The following is a 27,362-nucleotide window of genomic DNA, read 5'->3' on the forward strand; positions in this document are numbered from 1 at the left end:
CCCTGCAAGATATAAGTACTGGCAAAGACTTCTTTGGTGTCTTTTGCGAGACACAATTCTTCATTATCCAATATGTGCATTTTATTTATTTATTCTCTCCTAGGTGATGTTGAGGTCAGTATATACAATAGTCATTTTCACATGCTACAGTGATCTGAATAAATTATCATGCAAACCTTAACAAGAATCTCACTCTTTTTTTTTTTGACACAGACACATATGGTCCGCATGATTTTTTTTTTAATTAAATAGAGGTTGCCAGACGCTCGCCCGCGAGAGTCCAGCGTTGTAAAGAAACAATCGCTGCTTTCTTGGTTCTCATGGAACTTTATTCATCCAGATGCAAGGCGAAAGAAAAGAAGCCAAGCCCTCATCCCCCTACACAATACTATCCCCATTATATACCCTAGGTTCCCATAGCAGGACACTCCCAGCCAATGACAAGTCTGTTCACATGCAGTCCATGCAGGCACAGTCCAATCAAGTCGAAGGGCACATAGTGCCTCAGGTCGAAAGTTCATCTTGCTCCATCCGGGTTGTTTGTGTCTTCAGGACATCCTGTGGTTAGCACTTCCTTGACTTGTTTTTCTCAGCAGCCAGCACTTCCTTAACTTGTTTTGCACAAGTTGTTACAACAGGCCATGCAAACAGCAAAGTGAGGAAGTTCCCACAGGTGGCCAGCCTGTGGTCCCCCACAGAGGTATTTCTACATAGGCACATGAAAAATTCATGCTTCTTGTACTTCTCGAATACCCTGACTTTAAAGGATCTATTTTTGGCTTTTTTGTTAGTTTCTGATTTATGATATTCTGCCTCATTCAGCATTAGAATAGAACTGCTTATGGATTTCTGGTATTAGACTTGCATATTCCTTAATGGCGAATCAACAATTAAATATATGGAATAATCTGAAAGGCACAATCCTCAAAAACTGTGCCAATCTTGTCACATCTTGATCCAAAGTGCTTGAATTAAATGGAGCAGTCTGATTTCTCTGACACCCACAGGTGTGAAAGAGCTCTAATCCCTCTTCTGCTTCTTTCCTATCTTAACGAGGTTTTGATAGACAAACAAATAACTCTTTATGACAAGAAAAATCAGAAATGCTGCACAGGACACCAGGAACCCAACCACATCCAAAGAGTGGTACTGGAACCAGGTGAGGTCGTGGGCTGCAACCCTAAGGTGTTTTGCTCCTTTGTGCCGCATGACATACTCGATCCAGAAGACTGCTCGATCCAGGGGCTTCATGGGCTGATCATGGTGAATACTGGATAATGTCATGACATTCTCTTTATAGCTGAAGGGAAAACCAGTAGACAACAAATTACAGAATGAAATACAAAAAATTGATATCTTATTTTCATGTAGATAAAATGCATGTCACTTAAACATGGAAGAAAAATGAATGATATTTTCTTTGAGGGTTACCATACTGATCTTAACTAATAGGCTAGAATTTATTAGAAGCATAAGAAATTCAATGTGTAGATACTCAATATGTATATACAGAACTTGGGTGAGAATAAGTTTTGCTAACATTACACCCTAGGAATTGGGATCACCTAGTCCTAAATGTAAGAAGAAGAAAACACAAAAACAAAACCAAAAATTATTGAATGTGTAGAACTGGAATTATAGACTAGGAATTAGGGAGGATTTTATGTACAAGGTTCAAAACAATATCAAAATGTAGATGTAGAAGGCAGATCCATGAAAAAGCGTAGTTACATTTCTGGGCAAAGTCGATAAGGTTTGCACCAACCACAGTAGGGACAATATCAAAATGTAGATGTAGAAGGCAGATCCATGAAAAAGCGTAATTACATTTCTGGGCAAAGTCGATAAGGTTTGCACCAACCACAGTAGGGATATTGGCCTTGTATCCATGGATAAATGACTACAACTATTAAGGTATCATAGTGAATTAATTACATTGCTTTGAATCCTGATTCTGACACTTCCTTGTCCTTCCTATCAATTTCTCTATTCCTAGTTGTTCATTTCTAAATGGGATGGATAGGAATAGTACCTTTCTTATTCTAATGTTCTGAGTTCCTCTTTAAGTGATTCTTAGAATACTGTCAATTATTCTTTGCATATATTAGACCATCAATAAATGTTTTTATTATTTTTGTTGTTGTTGCTGTTTTAGTATTATGATCTTAGCATCTAGAGAGTACTCAACATTTTACTTTGAGACATTGCAACTGCATTGTTGCTAGTGATAGAATGTAGCAATGTGGCTTACCAAATCTGAACCGAAAAGTGCTATAGCATGACATGGAAACAATCGCAGTGGAGGGAAATCCTCTTCCTACCATTAAGAATGCACAGGAGGAAGACAATTTTCAGAGGAGTAAATCTGAAAATCCAAGTTGTTTACCAATACCAGTAGCAGGATCAGAATGTTAGCATAGAAACGTGGCAAAGCAATAAATGTAATGGAAATTAGAAATGGACTATGACATGCTGGCTTCTGGAAAATAAACCATTTTAGAATTTTAAAAAGAAAAATAAGTAACTACCATGTGAGATCATGAATATGTTAAGCTGCTTCTCTATAGGAACCTTTTGACTATCTACACATAACCCATAACATCATGTTGTATACCTGAAATACACATGGAGAATGTATTTTAAAAATAACATCTTATAAATGCCCTTGTTTTAGGGCCTTGCTTTGGCATAGTGGGCAAATATACCTCCTGCAGTGCCAGCATCCCCTATGTGCACTGCTTCAAGTCCCAGCTGCTCCATTTCTGATCCAGCTCTCTGCTGTGGCCTGGGAAAGCAGTAGAAGATGGCAGCTCTTGTCGTTGCAGCCAGCTTGGAGTGTGAACCAGGAGATGGAAGACCTCTCTCTCTGCCTCCCCTCTTTCTATGTAACTCTGACTTTATAATAAATAAATAAATCTTTAAAAAATACAAAAAAAAAAACACTCGTAAATGGGCTTAAAGTAGGTGAGTACATTTATAACATTTGTGCTTACCTTCTGCATTTGTGTTCTTAATGCTTTCATTTAATCCTGTTTTAGTCGTCTTCAGTTACACCTCTCATTCCATTTCTAGGCTATTTGAGATATGCACACTATCTGAAAATCTATGACAAACCGTCTCTTAAAACTACTCAAAAACATTATGAAACTCATAAGAACTATTTGACAATTTCCTTCCAACTTGAAGAAAATTTGTGCTCAATGTTTTTGCCCTTTTTCAGACTCAACTGTTGCACTCTTGGCCTGCAGGTGAAAACTTATGTGTAAATATTACACAGATTTAATGAAAGTAATACTCACGAGGGGTCATTGATGACTGTCTTCAAGGCATTGAGCAAATCTTCACTTGACATTGTTTTCCAGTTCAGCCTAATGGCTGCCCCCTTGGCCGTCATGTGGGCAATATTATCAGGTTGCTCCCCAAACAAAGGAAGTCCCACCATAGGGATGCCATGGTGGATTGCCTCATAGATGCCATTGGCTCCACCATGAGTTACAAAGGCTTTGGTTTTTGGATGACCTAGGATTGAGGGATTTTCAATAAGATTATTATGTATGTCTCAGAAATGAAATATGAACAGAATTACACACTGAAGAGAACCATTATCTCTAGATAACAGATCATGAGAGCATTAAATCTGCATTTAGATTGCGTTCAGTTCAAGAAGAAGAGGCACCTAAGTACATTGGAGAGATAAGTGAAGACTATGTGGAAGAGCAAGTGTGAAATTTTACTTGAGCAGTGAATACATGATAAACACCAAGAAAGAGGATATTCCAGAAAAAATAAACTTCATTTTCAAAAATTGAAGCTGAGTGCATTTTGAACATTTTATTACAAGATATAGTATATTTCTCTGACCTCAGAATCAGCCCTAAAAGCATTCGGGTCTGGCTGAAAAGTCCATGACAGCATTTCAGGCATGGAAAGCCAAGACACTGTGGCAACAAATTGCCCTACATGAAAGACCTCATTGGGTGAGACCCCCCCCCCACCCAGAGGAAAGAAGTGGTCATTAAAGAAGGAGGTATTTTTCTCTGAAGGGAGAAGAGAACTTCCACGAGCTCATGGCCTTGTCTAAATAATTATGGAGTTTGTGGATTCAAACGGCTTTCAGAACCTATGCAGTTCATGTCAAGAGCCTGGGGTGATCACAGATATCACACATTACAGTGTTAATTGTTAAATTTAGAGCAGGAGTCACTATGCACTAACTTCCCATGCAGGACCTCTGTAGTCAAAGAGTTGAAGTATAATTATGTCTAAGTGCTTGTCAAAGATGTGTTGGCTGTTCTTTTGATGTCTCTTTAAAGTTAATTAAAGTTAATTCTTGGATGTTTCTTTAAAGTTAATTTTCTAAAAAAATAAGTGAAATTATCTTCAAGATGCAGTAACTTTGAACAGACTTTGTCTCCATTGTTGAGGAACAATTGTTTTCATGCAAATTGTTGAGCTTTTTATTTAACATAGAGTTGGTCTTCTGCATATAAAGTTAATCGAAAATGGATCTTAGTGGAGAATGGGAATGAGAATGAGAGAAGGAAGAGGTAGAGGGGTGGGAGTGGGGGTGGGAGGATGGGTGTGAAATCACAATATTCCTGAAGTTGTACTTATGAAAAACATTGAGTCCGTATTCCTTAAATAAATGTTTCTTTCAGAAAAATATAAATTAAATAAAATTAAATTCATAAAAAAAAAACCAAAAGAGCAAAAACACAAACCAAAAAAGATATAGTACATTCACTAAGTCTGTTTTTGAGGTGCTCCAAACAACCAGGAGTGGCACTGTGGCAATACTGAAAACGGACAAAGTACAGCCAACACTTCATTTTGATACATGCTATCACTTCACAATAAAGACTTTTCCCAAAGGAAATGCAGGATCATTCATAATAACAAAGTGTGTTGTTTTCCAGAGGCTTTCAAAAACAACACAGTGAGAGGACAGAAATAATATTTGAATTAGGAGACAGAAAATGCAGGAAATTGTTGAAAGTGAAAGATATTTTGATTCCAGCCACAAAACATGTAAATGTGCATTTAAGAAAATGCTCAGTGTTTTAGGTTATTATATTTCTCCTAGAGCTAGAAAATAAATTTAAATATGTTTGATGCTGAGTTTCTCCATAAGATGTGGCCATGCAGATTTCAGTTAAACTATTATCATCCGAATTGGCTTTTATTTGTGTTTTCAGCAATTGTTCTCCAGAGTCTTACCAAGAAGATCATTCTGGGGGATCCAGTCATAGATCCGAGTGTTGGGTCCTAATGTTTTTGGTTTCTGGCCATCAAATCTCCATATAACCTATTAGATAAAGAGAATATCTAACCCATGAGCTTAATTTCAAATGATAGTGTATTGCAATTCTAATGCATTTCAGAGGTCCCCTAGCTAATTGCTGTCCATAGGAAAGAAGGATGAGGGCTTAAGTAATGAGAACTACTAAATGCCTGAAGTAAACAGAGGGCTTACTTTTCCGTACTTGTTGTATATGCAGTCAAGTGTGGAAAGTAACCATTATGTTTCACATGTAGCAGCTTAGTTTTGTGAGATGATGAATGAATAATTCAAGTATTTAATCACAGTGCATACTTTTCATGTTAAAAATGTGTATTTTTCTGTTATAATAATCATGCAATTATAATATTAAGGTTTTTATTTAAAAATAGAGTGGAAGTTTAGTTACATCCATGTTTTCATAATTTCTTTATGATTTCACATCTTTTAATTGAAAAAAGCAATTCTGTATGATCATAAATATGTGAGAAATAAATTAATTCTGCTTAGGAACTATATATCATTTGTTTTAGGTTACAAATTATGAAGCACTATTTCTAAGAAGAATTTCAAGTTGCAACTTTGAAATGAATCCAAAATATTATAATTCTTGCTAGAGTTGGAAATATTTTAAAAGTACAGGGAAAGGCTAATTCATGTACAGCAAAGCAGTTGAAAAAAATCTATAATTGTGATGCCATTAAATTTTCTTCAGTTGATTTTGACCCTTCTACAATGAACTATAAAGCATTGAGAGACATGATTAGTATGTGCTGCTATACCCAATCACCATGCCCTGTACTAAAGTCTGATAGAGGCTTAGGAATTTCTGAGAAATTCTCATAAATTGAAGTGTAAACCAGAAGTGCTTCACTTCTGGATGCTTTGTGAGTCTTAAATTCAGCTTCTCAGCAAAATAATGATGATGATGATGATGATGATGATGATGATAATTTAGGTGATTAAAAGAAACTTATATGAGATTAAAAAATGGTTCATAAATACCTACAGATAAAAGATACATTGCATACATTAGAAAATTAGTCTCTGCTGTATTTTCTGGAATTGGGAGCACCTGAACCTCTTCCCATGCCACATTTGTCTCTACTTGATTCCTTATACCCCCCCGCCTCCCTTACCAACCCAGAAAAAGCTATTAATGGGCTGGATTAGAAACAAATTCTTGAGGTTCCATATTTTGTACTGCATGGAGTGCACCTCTGGTTACAACCCTCCTCCACTCTTTCTCTTACACATTCAGATTTAGACATTGATGGAGTCCAGTCCCAAGGGACTGGCTAGAATTTTTTTCCCCTTTCTCTAAACTTCTTAGCTAAGTATGTGACAATTTCGCCTGGGGATTGGTGAGACATGATCCTCCTTTGTTGAAATAGGTTTGTGAGTAGAACTATGAATAGACCCATTCACACATTAAGGGGAATCAAGAAGCTATATGGGAAAATCTAAACTGTATGATGTACTTCAGGTATTTTTTCATATCCACCTATATTCATTATGCAGACAGCAATTAACATTTAAATCTTTTCTAATAATATCTTTAGTGCATACAATAGTGTGGGCATTGCTTGAAGGGAAAAGATCAAAGAATAGGGTAAAATCTGGTGATTTCTATATACCTGTCTGCTTTTTTAGGATACTAATAAACCTTTGGGGCCAGTCTGTGGCATAGTGGGTAAAGTTACCACCTGCAGTGCTGGCATTCCATATGGGCACAGATTCCAGTCCTGGCTGCTCCACTTCCTATCCAACTCTCTGCTATGACATGAAAAGCAGTAAAAGATGGCCCAAGTCTTTGGGCCTTTGTATCCACCTGGGAGACCTGGAAGAAGCTCCTGGGTCCTGGCTTCGGATCGGCACAGCTCCAGCCATTATGGCTATCTGGGGAGTGAACAAGTGGATGAAAGATTTCTCTCTGCCTCTGCCTCTGCCTCTGTGTAATTCTCTATCTTTCAAATAAATAAATAAATAAATCTTTGCAAAAAACTTAAAGTTTATGCTGTATCTCAAATATATTTATTTCTAATCACAAAATGTATTCCAGAGTATTTGAAATAAAAAACCTTCAGCACTCCTTTAGCATCTTAGAAGTCTCTGTTTTTAAATTGATATCTAAGAAGAATTAGAACTATCATAGCTGTTTACATTTCAAAAAAAAGTTTCTGTAATCAGTCCCTTTACAGAGTTAAACAATCATCCAGTAGCTCCCCACCATTAGGATACTTTTTCTAACCTTTTGTGGAAGCTGGGCAAAGGCCGATGCAATCAAATTGGCCCTTTCTTCTGTCATGTTGCTGACCATGGACCCCAGGGAAAACACCACAACTCCCTCTTCTCCAGAGCTCTGCACAAAGTCTTCCATTTCCTGTGAAGAAAAAATTTGCACCATCACAAAAGGCCAGCCACACAGCAAACACTAGTGAAAAGATTGCTAAGAACAACAAAGGAAATAACAGTATTATCAGGAATTATTGGAGTAGTAGCTGATGTAAATCCATGGTATGCAAAATTTGCCACTTATCCATTTCTTAGTTTAAAGGTATTGGTGTGAAAACCATGTCACACATTTTTTTTTTCTGATAACTGAACGTTAAACACAATGTACATTCTAGGATATATATTAAAGAAATATAATCCTAATCCACATTTCTTTTGTATGAGAAAAATATGCTCTTTTTCTATTTATCTTCTTTACCCTGCTGTTTTCAACAAACCTCCTTTTTGGAATGATTTGGTGTTGTTAAGGATTCTTTGCTAAAGGAATTGTAATGGTATGGCATACACATATATATGTTATTTGTTCATTCCTTGTGATACTGGCTATTTAGTTATTTCCAATATTTATTTTAGAAATAACTGCTGTACCTATTGATTACACATGTTATTTCCTCCTTATATTTTCATATCAGTATATTATATGACCAAACATAGAAGCTATTTTAAGATTCTCACTTGTCTAATTTCTCAGAGTAGAGATTATCTGAAAATTTGATAATTCATGAAAAATCAAGTTATTATGGGAATAAAGGTAGTACTAACAAAAGAATAAGAGAGATTTCACAATCAATGCCTTTGATTCAAGGCTCATTCCTGTATTATTTCAAATTATTATCAACCCATCTCATTGTTTTCCTTGTCCTTCAACTTTTTGTATTATTTTTCTTAACCATTTATTATTCAACTTAAGAATGAACAAATGTTATTCCACTGTGTATAATTAACATATTTTCTTTATTTGTTCATCAGTAGATAGATACATGGGTTGTATCCATTTATTGGCCAATGTGAACAGTGGAGCAATATACAGAAGTGCAGATGTTTCAGACTAAAATCAGTTCCTTTTGGTATCACACATTTTTATTTTGAACTTGACTTTTAATAACCATATTTCTCACACTCTCACACAGCACAACATGAGGATGGTATTCTTAGATGATCAGCAATAATCTTGTTTATGAATGTTAACTTTTAGCTACATATCATCTGTAGTGAAACTGTGTATGTTTGTGTGTGTGTGTGTGTGCTTTAAGGTTTACTTATGTAATTGAAAGTCAAAGTTACTAAGAAAGAGAGGGAGAAACAATGAGACAAAGACAGAGACAGAGAGAGAAAGAGAGAGAGAGAGAGAGAAAGAGAGAGAGAGAGAGAGAATGAATCTTCCATCTGATGGTTCCCTCTCCAAAGGGCCACAATGGCTAAGGCTAAGCCAGGCTGAAGCCAAGACCCAGGAGCTTCATCCGGGTCTTTCATGTGGGTGGCAGGAGCACACACATTTAGGCTATCTTCCACTGATTTCAAAGGCCATTAGCAGGGAGATGGATAGGAAGGGAATCAGCTGGGACTGTCACCCTTATGTGATATCCGTGTTGCAGGCAGTGGCTTTACCCACTATGCCACAACACCGGCCCCGGTGTCTGAACTCTTACAGCAACCTCCTGAATGATTCTTCTTTCCTCAGTCTTGGCTCTGGCTCTGTGCAGATGAATCAATCACTGTATACTGCAGGCTTTTTTTTTTAAAAAAGAACTTTATTAAAAGATTAGAATATGTTTCATGTATTTCATATATACAATTCTAAGAAGAAAACCATACTTCCCTCATTTGGTCATATCTCTCCTCGGTTTATCTCCTCTCAGGTCCTCTCTCCAATGCCCTCACTAGGTATTTTAACTTATTCATTTTTTTCTGGATACAAATTCTCTCTCTAGAGAAATCAACCTTATAGTCAACTTAATTCTCTTATACTAAACTCTACCTTTTTTTTTTTTTTAACAGAATCTCTTAGGTAATACACACGGTTCTCCAATGATCACGAAATCTGAATATTGTGATTGTCTAGAAGATATGTGTTTGTAGTTAATAGGCCACTTTATCTGGTTTTCATAACTTTCTCCCTATGCGCCAAATGTTCTAAATGAACAATGAAAGATCATATGCACTGAAAATGCAAAACAAACAGAACAGAGCAAATAGGAATCTGTTTACCTTGGGCAGAGGTTTGGCAGGTTTGCAGTGGAGCCCTCCAACAAATTGAATATTTGGTAAGGTTGGGCGAGGAAACTCCAAGTCCCAGTAGCTTCGAATGAGCCACATGTCAGCTTTCCCCACTAGCTCTGAGAATGTAACAGGTCTTCCTGAATGGGGAGAGAAAAGGCAAGGTAAAGAGAGAATTGTGATGTGAGGTATTGCATGTAAAGTTCTGAGAGATGTTGAAGTGATACAGTCAGTGACGATATGAGTACCCTGTACACATTCTTTACATATTAGATATATACAAACCCAATGAAAAGAGAGCTTGTGTCTCTAGTATCACCTCTGTATATACAAAATCATGCTCAGTATAATAATCCACAATAGAATTAGATGCATATTTCTTTTTTCTGTAAAGTTGCAAAAGTAGCAAATGCAAATTTAAACAACTATGTTAGATACAGAAGGGAACATAATCTTGAATAGAACTTTCCTGGCAGTACTCAGTCTGGTTTCTGCAATTTAGCAAGCTGGAGCCAGTATGGACTTTCCGGGTGAACTGTGAGGTTTTCTTTGTCCTCTCCTCCTGCTTATTTTCTTTTTTTTTTTTTTCTCCTTCTCCTCCTCCACCTCTTCCTCCTTCTTCTACTTCATTTATGTTTATTTGAATAAATACAGAGAGAGAGGTTGGGAGAAAACTTCATCTGCTTATTCATTCTCCAAGTGGTTACAACAGACAAGGTTAGACCACCCTGAAGCCAGGAACCATGAAGTCCTTGTGGTTCTCCCAAATGGGTGGCAGAGACCCAAGTACTTGGGCCATCACCATCTGCCCTCTGAGCATATATGAAGGAAGTTGGATCAAGCACTCTAGTATGGGATGCAAGAGTTCCAAGTGGCAGTTTAACTTACTTCAACACCAGCCCCACACTGTGAGATGTTTAAGAGTGTGACTGAGTTCCTTATACTGATTGTTGTTTGGGGTTCACTTAAAGAAAATACCAATATTTATTTACACAGAAATTGATATATAAATAATTATGATCATCGCTGAAAGTATTTTTTAAATTATAAAACAGTGCATTTGTGTTCCCCATTAGTTTCAACTCATTTTTACTCAAGAAAGATAATTCTAAAAAATTGACTAATTACATATATATCTATTCTTCAATGAGATATTTATAAAGAGATAATAATGTAATATGGCATCAATAGAATCCTCAAATAATAGGTTTTTCAGTCTGTGATAAAACATTTTATATCTCAGTTGTGAAAGAACCATTTAGGTTATGTTGAAAAATTCTTTAATGATTAAATAAGGAAACCCTTGCCCACCAGGTAAACAATTTACTCAATTATTCTTATAGACACTTGGGCTAAAATCTGTAGCACATTGATCTTCATGTCTCCATCCACCATGATATTAGGAAAGAAAAAAATAAAGAATAAAGATGGTAGTGAATTATCATTGGCTTATCTATACAACAAGTAAATTATGAAAAAATGGATATGGAATTCCTTAGAGAAATCTTCAGGGTTCTATTTGGATTTGTGTGACCTCCTACGATGCCATATCGTGGTGATGAGCCTCTGGTTTCTCACTGACCTGGAATATATATTTATCCATAACATCTGAGAGATTAATAAATCATTTCATCTTTCTATTTTTTCATAAAAGAAATATTCCTCTGACTTTCTGTTCATACAACCTCAGATTCACAGTTATAACAAAGTTAGGACTCGACATTACCAACAAAATACATGGCTTACCTAGTACTTCACTATAAAATCGGTCCCACCTCTTCTTAGTAATCATTTGAAACCAGAAGTCAAAATAAAGCATACATAGCATATTGTTTACCCTCTCCATGAATGTCATTTTCCCACTTAAATCAGAAAGAATAATAGGAACATAGGAAGGAGGAACTGAAAGTCCTCCACTATATTTTTCCATAGTGTAGCCGGGAGTGAAGCGGAGACTGTACACAAAGGGTATTTTAAGCAGCTCGGCCAGCAGCTCACCACAAGGACCAACAGCATCTGAAAGAAGGATGTCAAATCTTGACTCCTGTAGCTTTGTCATGAGTGTCTTGTTGAAAACTACTTCTTTACAGAAATTTTCACAACTGTCAGAATATTCTGAAAAGAGCTTTTGCAGTAGTGAAAAATATTTCCATTGTGAGTTCTGGCGTGCATTTGTCCATGTACTAACAAAGTGTACAAAAAAATCTTCCAGGTCATCTTTGGTGGCAGCAATAGGAAAAGTTTCAAATTTAATATTAGCTTGTTTGCTTGGATCAATGAAAATGGAAGCTGAATTTCTCAGAACAATCACCTCATGACCTCTCCGGACAAGTTCATCCAGGATTACATTTAAATTCATCCAGTGACTGTACTCCACAGGCCACACCAGCACCTTTCCACAGCTCCCAGTTCTGAAGCAACAACTCAGCTGTAGCAGCAACAGCAGAACTGAAACATGTATCACAGACATCTTGGTGAAATCAGTGCTTCCTCTCCAATTGCTGTCCCTTTATGTCACTACTCATGTTTATATCCATGAAGAAATTTAACAAGTTAAAATATAACTTGACATTGATCTAAGTAATTATATTGTATAAACACTCAGAGCGAAGGACTGGGATGGTAGGTGGAAAAGCCAAGGTAAATGATTTTATGTTTATATGAATGATATTAGTGTCTTTTTATAATTAAGTATTTTCACTTAGCTCTGAGACAATGACCTGTGTGTACAAGTCAACCATGTTATGTAAAAGTGTAGAATAGTGTCAAGAGCTGTGGCAAATGAGAGGCAATGACATGACCCAAAAATAGAGATAATGTAATTTTGCTGCTTCTCCACATTTCCTGCACAGTATGGTCCAAGAGATTATTTGTAAAGATTTTCACAGAGTATAATTTACATACATAAAATTCTAAATTCACAACTCAAAGTGTATAATTCAATGTTGTAGTATACTATTCATATGAATATGCAACCACCATCACTAAAACTTTTTGAACATTTCATTACTCCAAATAGAAGCCCTTGGAGCAATCATTCGATGTAGCCAATAACACTGGCATGTCCACTTCCCATGTCACATTGCCGGGTTCATGTTCTACATCTGCTGTGATTATAGCTTCCTGCTAGTGCACACCTTTTGAGGAACAAGGTGATGTTTCAAATGGTTGAGATCTTACCAGTCACATGGGGTATTCAGATTGATTTCCCATGTGCTGGCCTAATCCTGGCACAAAACTTACCCTATTCTTTGATCTTTTCCCTTCAAGCAATGCCCACACTATTGTATGCACTAAAGATATTATTAGAAAAGATTTAAATGTTAATTGCTGTCTGCATAATGAATATAGGTGGATATGAAAAAATATCTGAAGTACATCATACAGTTTAGATTTTCCCATATAGCTTCTTGATTCCCCCTAATGTGTGAATGGGTCTATTCATAGTTCTACTCACAAATCAAATTATAGGAACATGTATCATTGATTTTGTTGAGAAACCCATAATTGTTAACCTGACTGAACATCTTCTTTGTGCTTATGGTCCATTCATATCTTTTTTATTCATATACTGCTCTTATTTTAATTTTTTTTTTTTTAATTGACACATCTTTGGTGTGGAAAAGACATGAAGGGAAATTTGTTATTTGCTACAAATTTACTATTCATAAATGAAACCGCTATCATCATGACCCTGGTTTGATGTAACCAGCAAAGAACTGAGATCAATGAAGGTCAGATGACTTGGTTAAAAATTAATCTGAAATTCTAGGTGAAAGAAGGTGAGTTTTGGAGCTCGATTGATGAGTCATGATAACAGGCTTCAAGAGTCAGGATATAATGAGATTGATATTGACCCAAAAACACTGAATCAGTTTACAAATACTTCAATAGAGCATAAGATGGATGGTTGTAGACAGGAACACAACCAGAATCAAGAGAATTTAAATGCACAAAATCAAGAAGGCCTTGATGTAACATGTTAATAAATAACTCTTTTGCATTTTAATCTGTTTACTGAGAATTCTTTAGAGAATTTAGGGGACTTCTATTGTAGGTTCTGTCAAGATTCAGTTAGGAAAGCACAAAATTTACGAATTTTCTCAATATTCTATCCTATTTTTATTGACCCATTTAGGTATTTATTTTATAAAATTAAATTTAGGTAATCAGTGAATATTTTTCTGATTAATAGACTTATGTTACCTATTATCCAACCTTAACATTTGGACTATATTTGCTTTAAAACCACATTCTGGCTTTCCTACAGAAATCTACAAACAACAAATGCTGGTGAGGATGTGGGGGAAAAGTACCCTTACCCACTGTTGGTGGAAATGTATGCTAGTAAAGCCACTATGGAAGACAGTAGGGAGATATCTCAGAAACATGAACACAGACTTACCGTATGATCCAGCCATCCCACTCCTGGAAATGCACCCACCGGAAATGACATCTGCATATGAAAGAGCTACCTGTACCTCCATGTTGTTGCAGCTCAATACACAAATCAAAGACATGGAATCAACCTAGAAGCCCATCAACTGAAGACGGGATAAAGATGTTATGGGATATGTGCACCACGGAATACTACATAGCAGTAAAAACAAATGAAATTCAGTCATTTGCAACAAAACAGATGAAGTGGAAAACATCATCATTGGTGCAATAAGCCAGTCCCAAAGGGACAAATACCATATGTTCTCACTGACCTGTGATAACTAATAGAGCACATAAAAGGCAACATGTAGAAATGAAATCAACATTTTGAGAGAAAATACATGGAACAGCACATGCCTTGACTATTGAGGAACAGGTTCGTTTTTTGTGCTTTTGTATTTTTTCTTTCTTTTCATTTATTTTATCTTATTTTACATACCCTTTTTTTCTTTCATACTAATGGTTGAACTCTTTATTTTTGTAAACATTCATTTATTGATTTGAAAGTCAGAGTTACACAGATAGAGGAGAAGCAGAGAGAGAAAGAGGTCTTCCATCTGGTGGTTCTCTCCCCGATTGGCTGCAACGGCCAGAGCTGCACCAATCCAAAGCCAGGAGCCAGGAGCTTCTTCTGGGTCTCTCTCATGGGTGCAGGGTCCCAAGGACTTGGGCTATCTTGTACTGCTTTCCCAGGCCATAACACAGAGCTGGATAGGAAATTGAGCAGCTGGGTCTCGAACTGACGCCCTTATGGGATGCCTGGCACGTCAGGCCAGGACATTAACCTGCTGCGCCACAGTGCCAGACCCTGAACCCTTTATTTAACACAGTTAACTGTATGTGTATTAAGTTAAATGAAAATAGATCTTAGTTAAAACATACTCTGATTATTTTTTCTGAATCTAATTCATGTAGGGAAAACTTACTATTCTAGAAGGTACTTCAAAAATCTGTGAAAAATTGGAATTAAAAATGTTCATTTTGTTGTGAAAACTTTGAAGCCCAAGCATTCAAGAAGACACCAAAATGTTTATGAAAAAATGCACATTATGAAAATTTACACATGGATTTCAACATTTTTGTAGGCAAAAATAAATTTATCTTTTAATTCCATTCCCATGAACTTTTTGAAGTACCCTCATGTATGGTTGATTATTTTCTCAAATCATCATAGGTATTGACTTCTGCAAATATTCTAAATAACTTGTGTCATGCAGTGATCCCTTGAGAATGGCGTCTTGGCTAACTGTGCTGTATCCTAGGGACAACTACAGGTACATTATAATTCTTGATATTTTTCTAGCACCCCAATATAATTATTTTATGCTTAAAGCAGAAAGGTTCAGAAAGGTATACTGATTTCTTTTTGTGGGGGTAAATTCCCAGGAGTGGGATGGCTGGGTTATCACATGGTAGGTCTATATTCAGATGTTTGAGACATCTCCATAGTGACTTCCACGTTGGCTAGACCAGTACTCCCGTGTTTATCGTAGCTCAATTCACTATGAAGTACCACACAGTGATAACAACAACAACATAAAATCCTGTCTTTTTAAACAAAATGGATGCAACTGGAAATTATTATACTTAGTGTAATAAGCCGGTCCCAAAATAGCCAAATGCTGTATTTTCTCTTTGATGTGTGGTAAAGAATAGAGTATCTAAAAGGCAATATATAGAAGTGAAATTGACATTTTGAAACTTTTCAATTTTGATTTTTAACAGTCCTCGTCCCTAGTGTTAAGGAACAGCATTTCTTCATACTATTTGTTAAACTCCTTATTTAGTGTAGGATTAATCTTATGAGAATAAAGTTAACTGAAAATAGATGCTTGTAAAAATTAAGAATGAGAATAGGAGAGTGAGGAGGAAGAAGAGTGGGAGCATAGGCAAGAGGTCGAGGGGGGTGTACAGCTATGTTCCTGAATCTATATGTTGGAAATGTATAAAATTTGTGTGCCTTAAATAAAATTACTAAAAAAGCAGAAAGGTTCAACATTCTATAGATTTAATTAATTTTGGTCCCTACTTTTAAGGACTTTGTCTCATTTTGAATCCTTTTTATTCATGCTTTTCTCTTTAGGTACCAAATGTCTTTTAATGAAATTCCCTCTGATGCTGGTAATTGGTGACTACTGTTTCTTGCTTTCACACGTGGCTGCGTATGTTGTTCTATGTTGTTCTTTTTTCTTCAGGATATGCATAGAGTTCAGAGCAGAAGAAGTGTAAAATAGTTGAGTGATCACTTACCAGCTCAGTACATTACATTAAATAGAACTCTAAATGTATGCACAGACACAGAGGGTTTGCCTTTTAATTAGTGATTTTTAATATCTTATTGCTCCATATTCAAATTGGTCCCATACAAATACATTAGAAATTTTTGAGATTTCGTCTCTCATCTTGCCTGAAATCAGTTTTATTATATATTCCATTTAAAATTGAAAGGAAAACATGTACAGAATTTGAAAATGTAACACTGAAAACTTGAATTTTGTAATTTTGTTTCCAAAATAATTTACTTTCATGTAATTATTACTGCTTATCTACAAATATTGAAAAACGCTAGCATCTCACATTACTCATTATCTATCAAATCTTTGTGAACTACTTCTCTCTACATGTAATATTTTTCTTGATAACATTTGACATTATAAATCTTTAATGTGACTTTGAAATTGTTATTCTTATATTTATTTTGTCCTGTTAACATTAGTTATAGGTTTTCATAAATATATACATATATACTTAAAGAGCCTGATTGACTTCATAGTAGGTCTTTTTTTATTTTTATTTTTTTAAACTTTTATTTAATGAATATAAATTTCCAAAATACAGCTTATGGATTACAATGGCTTCCCCCCCCCCATAACGTCCCTCCCACCCGTAACCCTCCCCTTTCCCACTCCCTCTCCCCTTCCATTCACATCAAGATTCATTTTCGATTCTCTTTATATACAGAAGATCAGTTTAGCATACATTAAGTAAAGATTTCAACCGTTTGCTCCCACACTGAAACATAAAGTGGAAAATACTGTTTGAGTACTAGTTATAGCATTAAATCTCAATGTACAGCACACTAAGGACAAAGATCCTACATGAGGAGGAAGTGCACAGTGACTCCTGTTGTTCATTTAACAAATTGACACTCTTGTATATGGCATCAGTAATCACCCTAGGCTCTTGTCATGAGCTGCCAAGGCTATGGAAGCCCCCTGAGTTCACTGACTATGATAATATTTAGAGAAGGCCATGGTCAAAGTGGAAGTTCTCTCCTCCCTTCAGAGAAATGTACCTCCTTCTTTGATGACCAGTTCTTTTCACTGGTATCTCACTCGCAGAGATCTTTCATTTAGGTTTTTTTTTTTTTCCCCCCCAGAGTGCTGTTTAGGACATCTGCCATTCTATGGGTGTGCTGTGTATCTCACTTCCCATGTTGGATCGTTCTCTTCCTTTTATGTTCTATCAGCTAGTATTTGCAGACACTATTCTTGTTTATGTGATCCCTTTGACTCTTAGTCCTATCATTATGATCAATTGTGAACAGAAATTGATCACTGGGACTAGTGAGATGGCATTGGTACATGCCACCTTGATGGGATTGAATTGGAATCCCCAGGTATGTTTCTAACTCTACCGTTTGGGGCAAGTCAGCTTGAGCATGTCCCAAATTGCACATCTCTTCCCTCTCTTATTCCCACTCTTGTTTTTAACAGCAATCACTTTTCAGTTAAGTTTCAGCACTTCAGAATAATTGTGTATTGATTACAGTATTCAACCAAAAGTATTAAGTAGAACAAACAAAAAAAAAATACTAAGAGGGATAACATATCAAGTTGCTCATCAACAGTCAGGGTGAGGGCTGATCAAGTCACTGTTTCTCATAGTGTTCATTTCACTTTAACAGGTTTCCTTTTTGGTGCTCAGTTAGTTGTCACCTATCAAGGAGAACAAGTGGTATTTGTCCCTTTGGGATTGGCTTATTTCACTCAGCATAATGTTTTCCAAATTCCTAACAGGGATCACTTTTCCGTTAAAATTTAAACACCTAAGAATAAATGTGTGTTAATTACAGAGTTCAACCAATGGTACTAGAACAAAAAAAATACTAAAATGGATAAAGTATTACATTGTACATCAACCGTCAGGACAAGTCACTGTTTCTCATAGTGTACATTTCATTTCAACAAGTTTCCCCTTTGGTGCTCAGTTAGTTGTCGCTGATCACGGAGAACATATGATATTTGTCCCTTTGGGACTGGCTTAATTCACTCAGCATGATGTTTTCCAAGTTCCTCCATCTTGTTGCAAATGACTGGGTTTCATTGTTTTTGACTGCTGCATAGTATTCTAGAGTACATGTCCCTTAATTTCTTTATCCAGTCTACTGTTGATGGGCATTTGGGTTGGTTCCAGGTCTTAGCTATTGTGAATTGAGCTGCAATAAACATTAATGTGCAGACAGCTTGTTTGCCAATTTCATTTGCTTTGGGTAAATTCCAAGGAGTGGGATGGCTGGGTTGATTGGTAGGTTTATATTCAGGTTTCTGAAGAATCTCCAGACTGACTTCCATAGTGGCTTAACCAATTTGCATTCCCCCCAACAGTGGGTTAGTGTCCCTTTTTCCCCACATTCTCTCAGCATCTATTGTTGGTAGATTTCTGAATGTGAGCCATTCTAACCGGGGTGAGGTGGAACCTCGTTGTGGTTTTGATTTGCATTTCCCTGATGGCTAGTGATCTTGAACATTTTTTCATGTGTCTGTTGGCCACTTGCATTTCCTCTTTTGAAAAATGTCTGTTGAGGTCCTTGGCCCATCTCTTAAGTGGGTTGTTTGTTTTGATGTTGTGGAGTTTCTTGATTTCTTTGTAGATTCTTGTTGTCAACCCTTTATCAGTTGCATAGTTTGCAAATATATTTTCCCATTCTGTTGGTTACCTCTTCACTTTCCTGACTGTTTCTTTTGCAGTACAGAAACTTCTCCATTTGATACAATCCCAAATGTTAATTTTGGCTTTGACTGCCTGTACTTCTGGGGTGTTTTCCAAGAAGTCATTGCCGGTAGTTATATCTTGCAGGGTTTTTCCAATACTCTGTAATAATTTGATGGTGTCAGGTCGTAGTTTTAAGTCTTTAATCCATGTCGAGTGAATTTTTGTGTAAGGTGAAAGGTAGGGGTCTTGCTTCATGATTCTGCACGTGGAAATCCAATTTTCCTAGCACCATTTATTGAATAGACTGTCCTTACTCCAGGGATTGATTTTGGATCCTTGATCAAATATGAGTTGGATGTAGATGTTTGGATTGATTTCTGGTGTTTCTATTCTGTTCCATTGGTCTATCCATCCGTTTCTGTACCAGTACCATGCTGTTTTGATTACAACTGCCCTGTAGTATGTCCTGAAATCTGGTATTGTGATGCTTCCAGCTTTGTTTTTGTTATACAAGATTGCTTTAGCTATTCGAGGTCTCCTGTGTCTCCATATGAATTTCAGCATCATTTTTTCCAGATCTGATAAGAAGGTCTTCGGTATCTTGATTGGTATCACATTGAATTTATAAATCGCTTTTGGGCGAAAGGACATTTTGATGATATTGATTCTCTAATTCATGAACATGGAGGATTTTTCCATTTCTTGGTATCCTCTTCTATTTCTTTCTTTAAGGTTTTGTAATTTTCATCATAGAGATCTTTAACGTCCTTGGTTAAATTTATTCCAAGGTATTTGATTGTTTTTGTAGCTATTGTGAATGGGATTGATCTTAGAAGTTCTTCCTCAGCCATGGCATTGCCTGTGTATACAAAGGCTGTTGATTTTTGTGCATTGATTTTATACCCTGCTACCTTGCCAAAATCTTCTATGAGTTCCAATAATCTCTTAGTAGAGTTCTTTGGATCCCCTAAATGAAGAATCATATCATCTGCAAAGAGGGATAGTTTGAGTTCTTCCTTCCCAATTTGTATCCCTTTAATTTCTTTTTCTTGCCTAATAGCTCTGGCTAGAACTTCCAGAAATATATTGAATAGCAGTGGTGAGAGTGGGCATCCCTTTCTGGTACCAGATCTCAGTGGAAATGCTTCCAACTTTTCCCCATTCAATGGGATGTTGGCTGTGGGTTTTTCATAGATTGCTTTGATTGTATTGAGGAATGTTCCTTCCATACCCAGTTTCCTTAGAGTTTTCATCATGAAAGGGTGTTGTATTTTATCAAATGCTTTCTCGGCATCTATTGAGATAATCATATGGTTTTTCTTCTGCAGTCTGTCAATGTGGTGTATCACATTGATTGTTTTGTGCATATTAAACCATCCCTGCATACCAGGGATAAATCCCACTTGGTCTGGGTGGATGATCTTTCTGATGTGTTGTTGCATTCTGTTGGCGAGAATTTTATTGAGGATTTTTGCATCTATGTTCATCAGGGATATTGGTCTGTAATTCTCTTTCAATGCTGCATCTTTTTCTGGCTTAGGAATTAAGGTGATGCTGGCTTCATAGAAAGAATTTGGGAGGACTCCCTCTTTTTCAATTGTTCTGAATAGTTTGAGAAGAAATGGAGTTAGTTCTTCTTTAAATGTCTGGTAGAATTCAGCAGTGAATCCATCTGGTCCTATGCTTTTCCTTTTTAAAATAAAAATAATAGCTGGATTAAAAATATCTGAAAATCTGTGTATGAAAAAATGAATTTGTTAATTCATACTTAAATTAATGTAATAGTATTTTTTAAAGATAACAAATGTACTATATTAGTTACCAGTTTATGTGAATCCGTCAGAATTTAAATTTAGGCTTTTTTTCATACTATATTCTTTTGGTGCTTTCTGTAACAGTAGTTAAGATATATTTATTATTTAAATAAGTTCAAAGCTATAAATATTTATTTCCCAAAACTCTTTCATACAGTGGCCTGTAAGCAATGTTATATGACAATTAATGAGCACATCTATTATTTGAATATTTTTGTAGAGACTTTTTTTAAATAAAAGTAATCCTAGCTTCTTGGTGAAAAGATCCTTATTGATCCTCAAGTAAGCAAAGTCCAGGATGAGTCCGAAGAGTCTTGTGCTATCTAAAAGTGAAAAAGCAATCAAATTCTAGGAATGTGTCAAAAAATATGACAGGCAACTATAAGGAGTCCTAGTGTATCACATTGGTATTAATTTGAGCAACAAAATAATGATAACAATGGATTATAATTATAAATACATTTTAAAAAACAAATATAGAAACCATTTATAAATTTTACTATTTTGATAGAAAAATTATAAAATAAAGGAAGTAAATTTTCCTTATAATAGAATTCCAATAATTATGGAAGAAATTTTACAGCTAGGAATCATCATTAGGCTAACTGTACACTAATTTTGTTTCAGACATGAATTAACTATATATGGAAGCTAAAATTAGAGGGCAAAATGTGGGATTCAAAGAAGATAGAAGATATTTGCACTGTCTCAAAGGATCTTCTTACAAGAAACTATTCAGTCCAAAAGGAAACTGTCATAACTATACAGTGCAGAAATCTACAGATCATTTTAAGAAAGTGATCAAAGATAAGAACACAATAACTGAGATGTTTCAACATCTTTTATACCTTTGAAAATGATGGACAGAAAATGCATTCTGATTATAAGCATAAAGAAACATTAAAAATGCATATTAAGGATTAGATAACATCTCTGGCCAATAATTCAACAAAAGGAAAAAATAACAAAAATATGGAAGCCTTATTATGGATTAAAGAAATCGAAAGAGAAATGACAATGAAAATGCAAAAAAAAAAAAATACAGAGAATGGGGGGGGGGTTGGCACTGTTGGTATAGGCAGTAAAGCAGCCACCTGCAGTGCCAGCATCCCATATGGGTGCTGTTCCAAATACCGGCTGCTCTACTTCTATCCAGCTCTCTGCTATGGCCTGGAAAAGCAGTAAAAGATGGTTCAAGTCCTTGGGCCTCTGCACCCATGTGGGAGAACCAGGAAGAAGCTCCTGGCTTCTGGCTTTGGATCGCTGCAGCTCTGGCCATTGTGGCCATTTGGAGTGAACCAGCAGATGGAAGACTCTCCCCCTCTCTCTGCCTCTGCCTTTCTGTAACTCTGTCTTTCAAATAAATAAATCAATCTTGAAAAAAAAAGAAAGAAAAAGAGATAACAGAAAGAAAGAAGGAGAAAAGGAAGAATCAAAAAGAGGAGGGAAACTGGTAAAGAAAAAATTATTGAGAAAATTGAAAAATCCGATGTAAACTTTACTACAACCCCTATACCGTCATTTTTATTTTCCATCCACAAAATCAGAAAGTTTCTCTCTAAAGACATTGAAATAAATTGTCCAAGACAAATCAAAGTAATTGGAACCAACAGAGCACATTAAAGTAAAATTTTCTTCATTCTAACATCCATGGGTAACTTTAGGTAAAATAATATTAACTCTGTATAAATATCAAAGGCAACCAGTTACCATGCCTTTCCACAAAGATATGATGATGCTGAGTCATTCTGTTTCCTGTTTCAGTATAAATGAACAACTGAAGACCAGCAAACACCTGAGAGAAGCAAACGAAATGGCAGAATGACAAGGTGAATAAATACAAGCAGGTATGTGCACACACACAAAGCAAACAGTGCTCGTCCAATAATGCAATCTCCCACCTTCTGCATGAATACTTCCTAGACTTCTGTGCATGGAACCCCTGAGGGATCTCACTCAACAAACAGTCTTCCAGTGTCACTCTCCCTCATCTTGTGCTCCTCCACCCAAAGATCATTTCTCAACATAACTCTGTGCTCTGATCTCTATCAGACTCTTCTTTCTGAGGGCAACGTAATCTAGGAGAGTTTGTAGCAGAAGTGGCTCTACAAAAGCATATGCACAAAATGGAATCTGACACCGGATAACTCACTGATAGCTTGAATAACAATCATATTGCTGATCAGAGTGAGAGCTGATAACTCCTAGCATTCAGGAAGATCACAACAGATAACAATTTATAAGATTCACAAAGGTGTGAGAAGAATTGGTTGAGGTCCACAAGGCAAGTAAAATACTTACTTATAAAAGTATGTGGACAGAAGTAATGGCATACTTAATGCTGGTGTATCTTGGAGATAAATCAGTATTAAGTCCAGGTTACTGCAGTAAAGCAAGTATCACCACATTATGAGTGTAATTGTTTTCTCTAGGGCCAATGATTAGTTACATGCCAGAAGAGTCAATGTAATTGCATTAGACCTTGAGAAGCTTCCACAAAAAGAGAATTACCCTAATGGGGGCAAGTACTGAGTGAGTTTGTGACATTCTGTAAAGTATCTGGTTACAGAAGCTTCATGGTAAACTGTTGCAATAGCTCTAATTTACCTCTGAAATCACTTTTAAGACAAAGATATACAAAGCAGAAGCTAAATCAATACAGAAGATATTGTTGGTTGTTAAGAATTTTGATACTAACACTGTTATCAGAAAAAAATATATTTAGGTGATACAGGTGAAGTATTGGTATTATTGTGATATTGTGTTCAGGTACAGAGAAATCATTAAATTGTATACTCTTCGTTTTCATTGCAGAATTTCTAAAGTACTGTATACTCTTAGTTTATCAGAGAAGAATTGTTTTTCTTATGTAACTTTATTAGTATCATAACACTAAGCAGGTATTTTTTTAAAATGTGAATTGATGTGAATTTGCTTGTTCTACTTAGTACTTTTGGTTGAATACTGTAATCAATACACAATTCTTCTTAAGTGCTGAAACTTAACTGAAAAGTGATTGCTGTTAAATATAAGAGTGGGAATAAGAGAGGGAAGAGATGTGCAATTCGGGACATGCTCAACCTGACTTGCCCCAAATGGTAGAGTTAGAAACATACCTGGGGATTCCAATTCAATCCCATCAAGGTGGCATGTACCAATGCCATCTCACTAGTCCCAGTGATCAATTTCTGTTCACAATTGATCATAATGATAGGACTAAGAGTCAAAGGGATCACATAAACAAGAATAGTGTCTGCAAATACTAGCTGATAGAATAAAAAAGGAAGAAATGATCCAACATGGGAAATGAGATACACAGCAGACCCATAGAATGGCAGATGTCCTAAACAGCACTCTGGCCTCAGAATCAGCCCTTAAGGCACGCAGATCCGGCTGAAAAGCCCATGAGAGTATTTCAGGCATGGAAAGCCAAGACACTCTGGGGAAAAAAAAAAAAAAAAAACTAAATGAAAGATCTCTGTGAGTGAGATCCCAGTGGAAAGAACGGGTCATCAAAGAAGGAGGTACCTTTCTCTGAAGGGAGGAGAGAACTTCCACTTTGACCATGGCCTTGTCTAAAAATTATCAGAGTCAGTGAACTCAGGGGGCTTCCATAGCCTTGGCAGCTCATGACAAGAGCCTAGGGTGATTACTGATGCCATAAACAAGAGTGTCAATTTGTTAAGTCAACCACAGGAGTCACTGTGCACTTCCTCCTCATGTAGGATCTTTGTCCTTAGTGTGCTGTACATTGAGATTTAATGCTATAACTAGTACTCAAACAGTATTTTTCACTTTATGTTTCTGTGTGGGAGCAAACAGTTGAAATCTTTACTTAATGTATGCTAAACTGATCTTCTGTATATAAAGAGAATCGAAAATGAATCTTGATGTGAATGGAAGGGGAGAGGGAGTGGGAAAGGGGAGGGTTACGGGTGGGAGGGATGTTATGGGGGGGGAAGCCATTGTAATCCATAAGCTGTACTTTGGAAATTTATATTCACTAAATAAAAGTTAAAAAAAAGAAAAAAATGTGAATTGAATCATGCAATATATGTTTGTGATGTATTCCCTGTCCCTTTTGTGTGTGCTGAATTTTGTAATAGGCCTAATCTATGTTTCTGTTGTACAGTCCTCATGTAAATCATCATTCCAGTGAGGCACTATGATGAGAACATAAGGCTCTTGAGTGGAAATCATATCCCAGACTTGCCCAAGGCCTTTATGGTGTTTAAGACAAAAGTGAGTGCGAAGTTTTCTAGATTTACTGGAACCCAGATACTCACGGGCTGTGACTCTAAGAAGGAATTTTCTTTGGATCTCATACTTCTGGCAAAAACTGTCAAAAGCATAAAATCATATCAAGTTAGAAAAAAAATTAAATGTATTTCATACAATAAAATAATTTAGATGAGCAATTAAAAATAAACCTTAAAATTCAGGGCAAAAACAAAAATGAATACATAATGAGAGAGCAACTTTATGTCATTCCTTGTCATTTGAAATTGATTTGTATAAACACCAATTTACATATGTTTACAAATTTTCATGTAAAACCATAAATAAATATGTTCAGTGATAAATTGAAAGATTTTACTTTAGCTTTAAAGCTATATCAGGGACTATTTGAATCTATGTTTAATGAAGCAAAATGAAAAATACATGGTGAAATAGTTACAGTGATTCAACAGATCAAGTGCCAAGGTTTGATATTTTATAATCAGTCAGTGTCTTTGAAAATACTTCTAGTGAGCAAGAATCTGGCATATTATCAATTCAATCAACTTAGGACTTCTTTTTAAGATATCCTTTTTATATTTTAAATATCTATAAACATATTTCTTGGAAAAATTTAAAAGATCCAATATTTATGAGAGCCTAGCTCATATAATTTTTATAAACAGGGCAAATTGACACACACACACACACACACACACAAAAAAAAACCTTGAAGCTGCCACTACTCACAAGACAGTATGGGCATCTCCATGGAGCATTCCCAAGTGAAGGAAGAACTAGTGAAAATTATTTAAATGCACAACATTAAATCAATTTGGGTATTTACCTAAGGGCATATGACATATAAAAAAGAAAACATATTCAAAGATGGTGAAAACAATGAGAGCCAGTGGCGTATAATCCATGACCTGCTCCCTCTCTCACTGCTTAGACCAATGTCACAGCAACACCACTGTGGGTGGATGCCGCCTAGACCATCAAGCTCCTTTTACCCACAGCTCCTGTTGCAAGTTTATGATACCAGCCATAGCCCTCATCAGCCAGGTTGAAGGTATCAGTGCTCCTTCTTCTTCATATAGCTCTTCTATGTGTCACAAAGGCTAAAATCCAGACAGGTAATGCTAAGAAGGGTCTCCCTCTTTCCTATCTAGTCACAGTCCTGACATAGGAGTTCACTTTGGCCACAACACCCTGAATTCCCAGGTACCAAATAGTCTTTTCCCTGCTTACTCATAGGCTGGTGATTCCATGATGGGAGAGGTTAACGACTGTGCCTCTTCCAGCAGGTGGGTCACCCATAGAGATAAATTCCATTGCCCATTTCCAAATGTGCTTTCATTTTATTTATATGGAATGTCCACAATAGGTGAATATATAGAGTCATAAAATGAATGAGTACTTACCAGGGATTGGAAGAATCAGAAAAAGGAAGGGTGTAGGGTTAAAAAAGATGGAGGGTACAAGCTTCTTTTAAAGATTTTTCAAAATTTTTTCCACTTTGATTGAAAAGCAGAAAGACCTTCCACTAATTGTTTCACTCTTCAAATGCCAACAGCCAGATCTGTGCCGGGATTAGGCCAGCACATGGGAAATCAATCTGAGTCTCCCATGTGACTGGTAGGAACTCAACCATTTGAAACATCACATGATTCCTCAAAAGGTGTGCATAGTAAGAAGCTAGAATCAAAGCAGATCTGGAACTTGAACCAGGCAATCTGACATGGGATGTGGACATGCCAGTGTTATTGGCTACACCAAATGCTTGCCCCGAGGGCTTCTGTTTGGAGTAATGAAATGTTCAAAAAATTTCAGTGATGGTGGTTACATATTCATATGAATAGTACACTACAACATTTAATTATACACTTTGAGATGTGAATTTAGAATTTTATGTATGTAAATTATACTCTATGAAAATCTTTACAAATAATCTCTTGGACCATACTGTGCAGGAAATGTGGATAAGCAGCAAAATTACACTATCTCTATTTTTGGGTCATGTCATCGCCTCTCATTTGCCACAGCTCTTGGCACTATTCTACACTTTCACATAACATGGTTGACTTGTACACACAGGTCATTGTCTCAGAGCTAAGTGAAAATACTTAATCATAAAATGACACTAATATCACTCATATAAACAC

General features: G+C 36.2%; 1 protein-coding gene across 1 annotated transcript; it reads right to left on the minus strand.

Annotated features, from left to right (window-relative positions):
* Positions 1 to 969: 969 nt before the first annotated feature.
* Positions 970 to 12,271, minus strand: UGT2B14 (UDP-glucuronosyltransferase 2B14). The gene is given in 6 exon segments (NM_001082240.1): positions 970 to 1,300; positions 3,300 to 3,519; positions 5,218 to 5,305; positions 7,530 to 7,661; positions 9,782 to 9,930; positions 11,537 to 12,271. Coding segments are annotated over 6 exon segments (1,593 nt in total). The 5' UTR covers positions 12,261 to 12,271; the 3' UTR covers positions 970 to 1,020.
* Positions 12,272 to 27,362: the final 15,091 nt, after the last annotated feature.

This window comes from Oryctolagus cuniculus, chromosome 8 (assembly GCF_964237555.1).
Source record: "Oryctolagus cuniculus chromosome 8, mOryCun1.1, whole genome shotgun sequence".
NCBI classification, from domain to species: Eukaryota; Metazoa; Chordata; class Mammalia; order Lagomorpha; family Leporidae; genus Oryctolagus; species Oryctolagus cuniculus.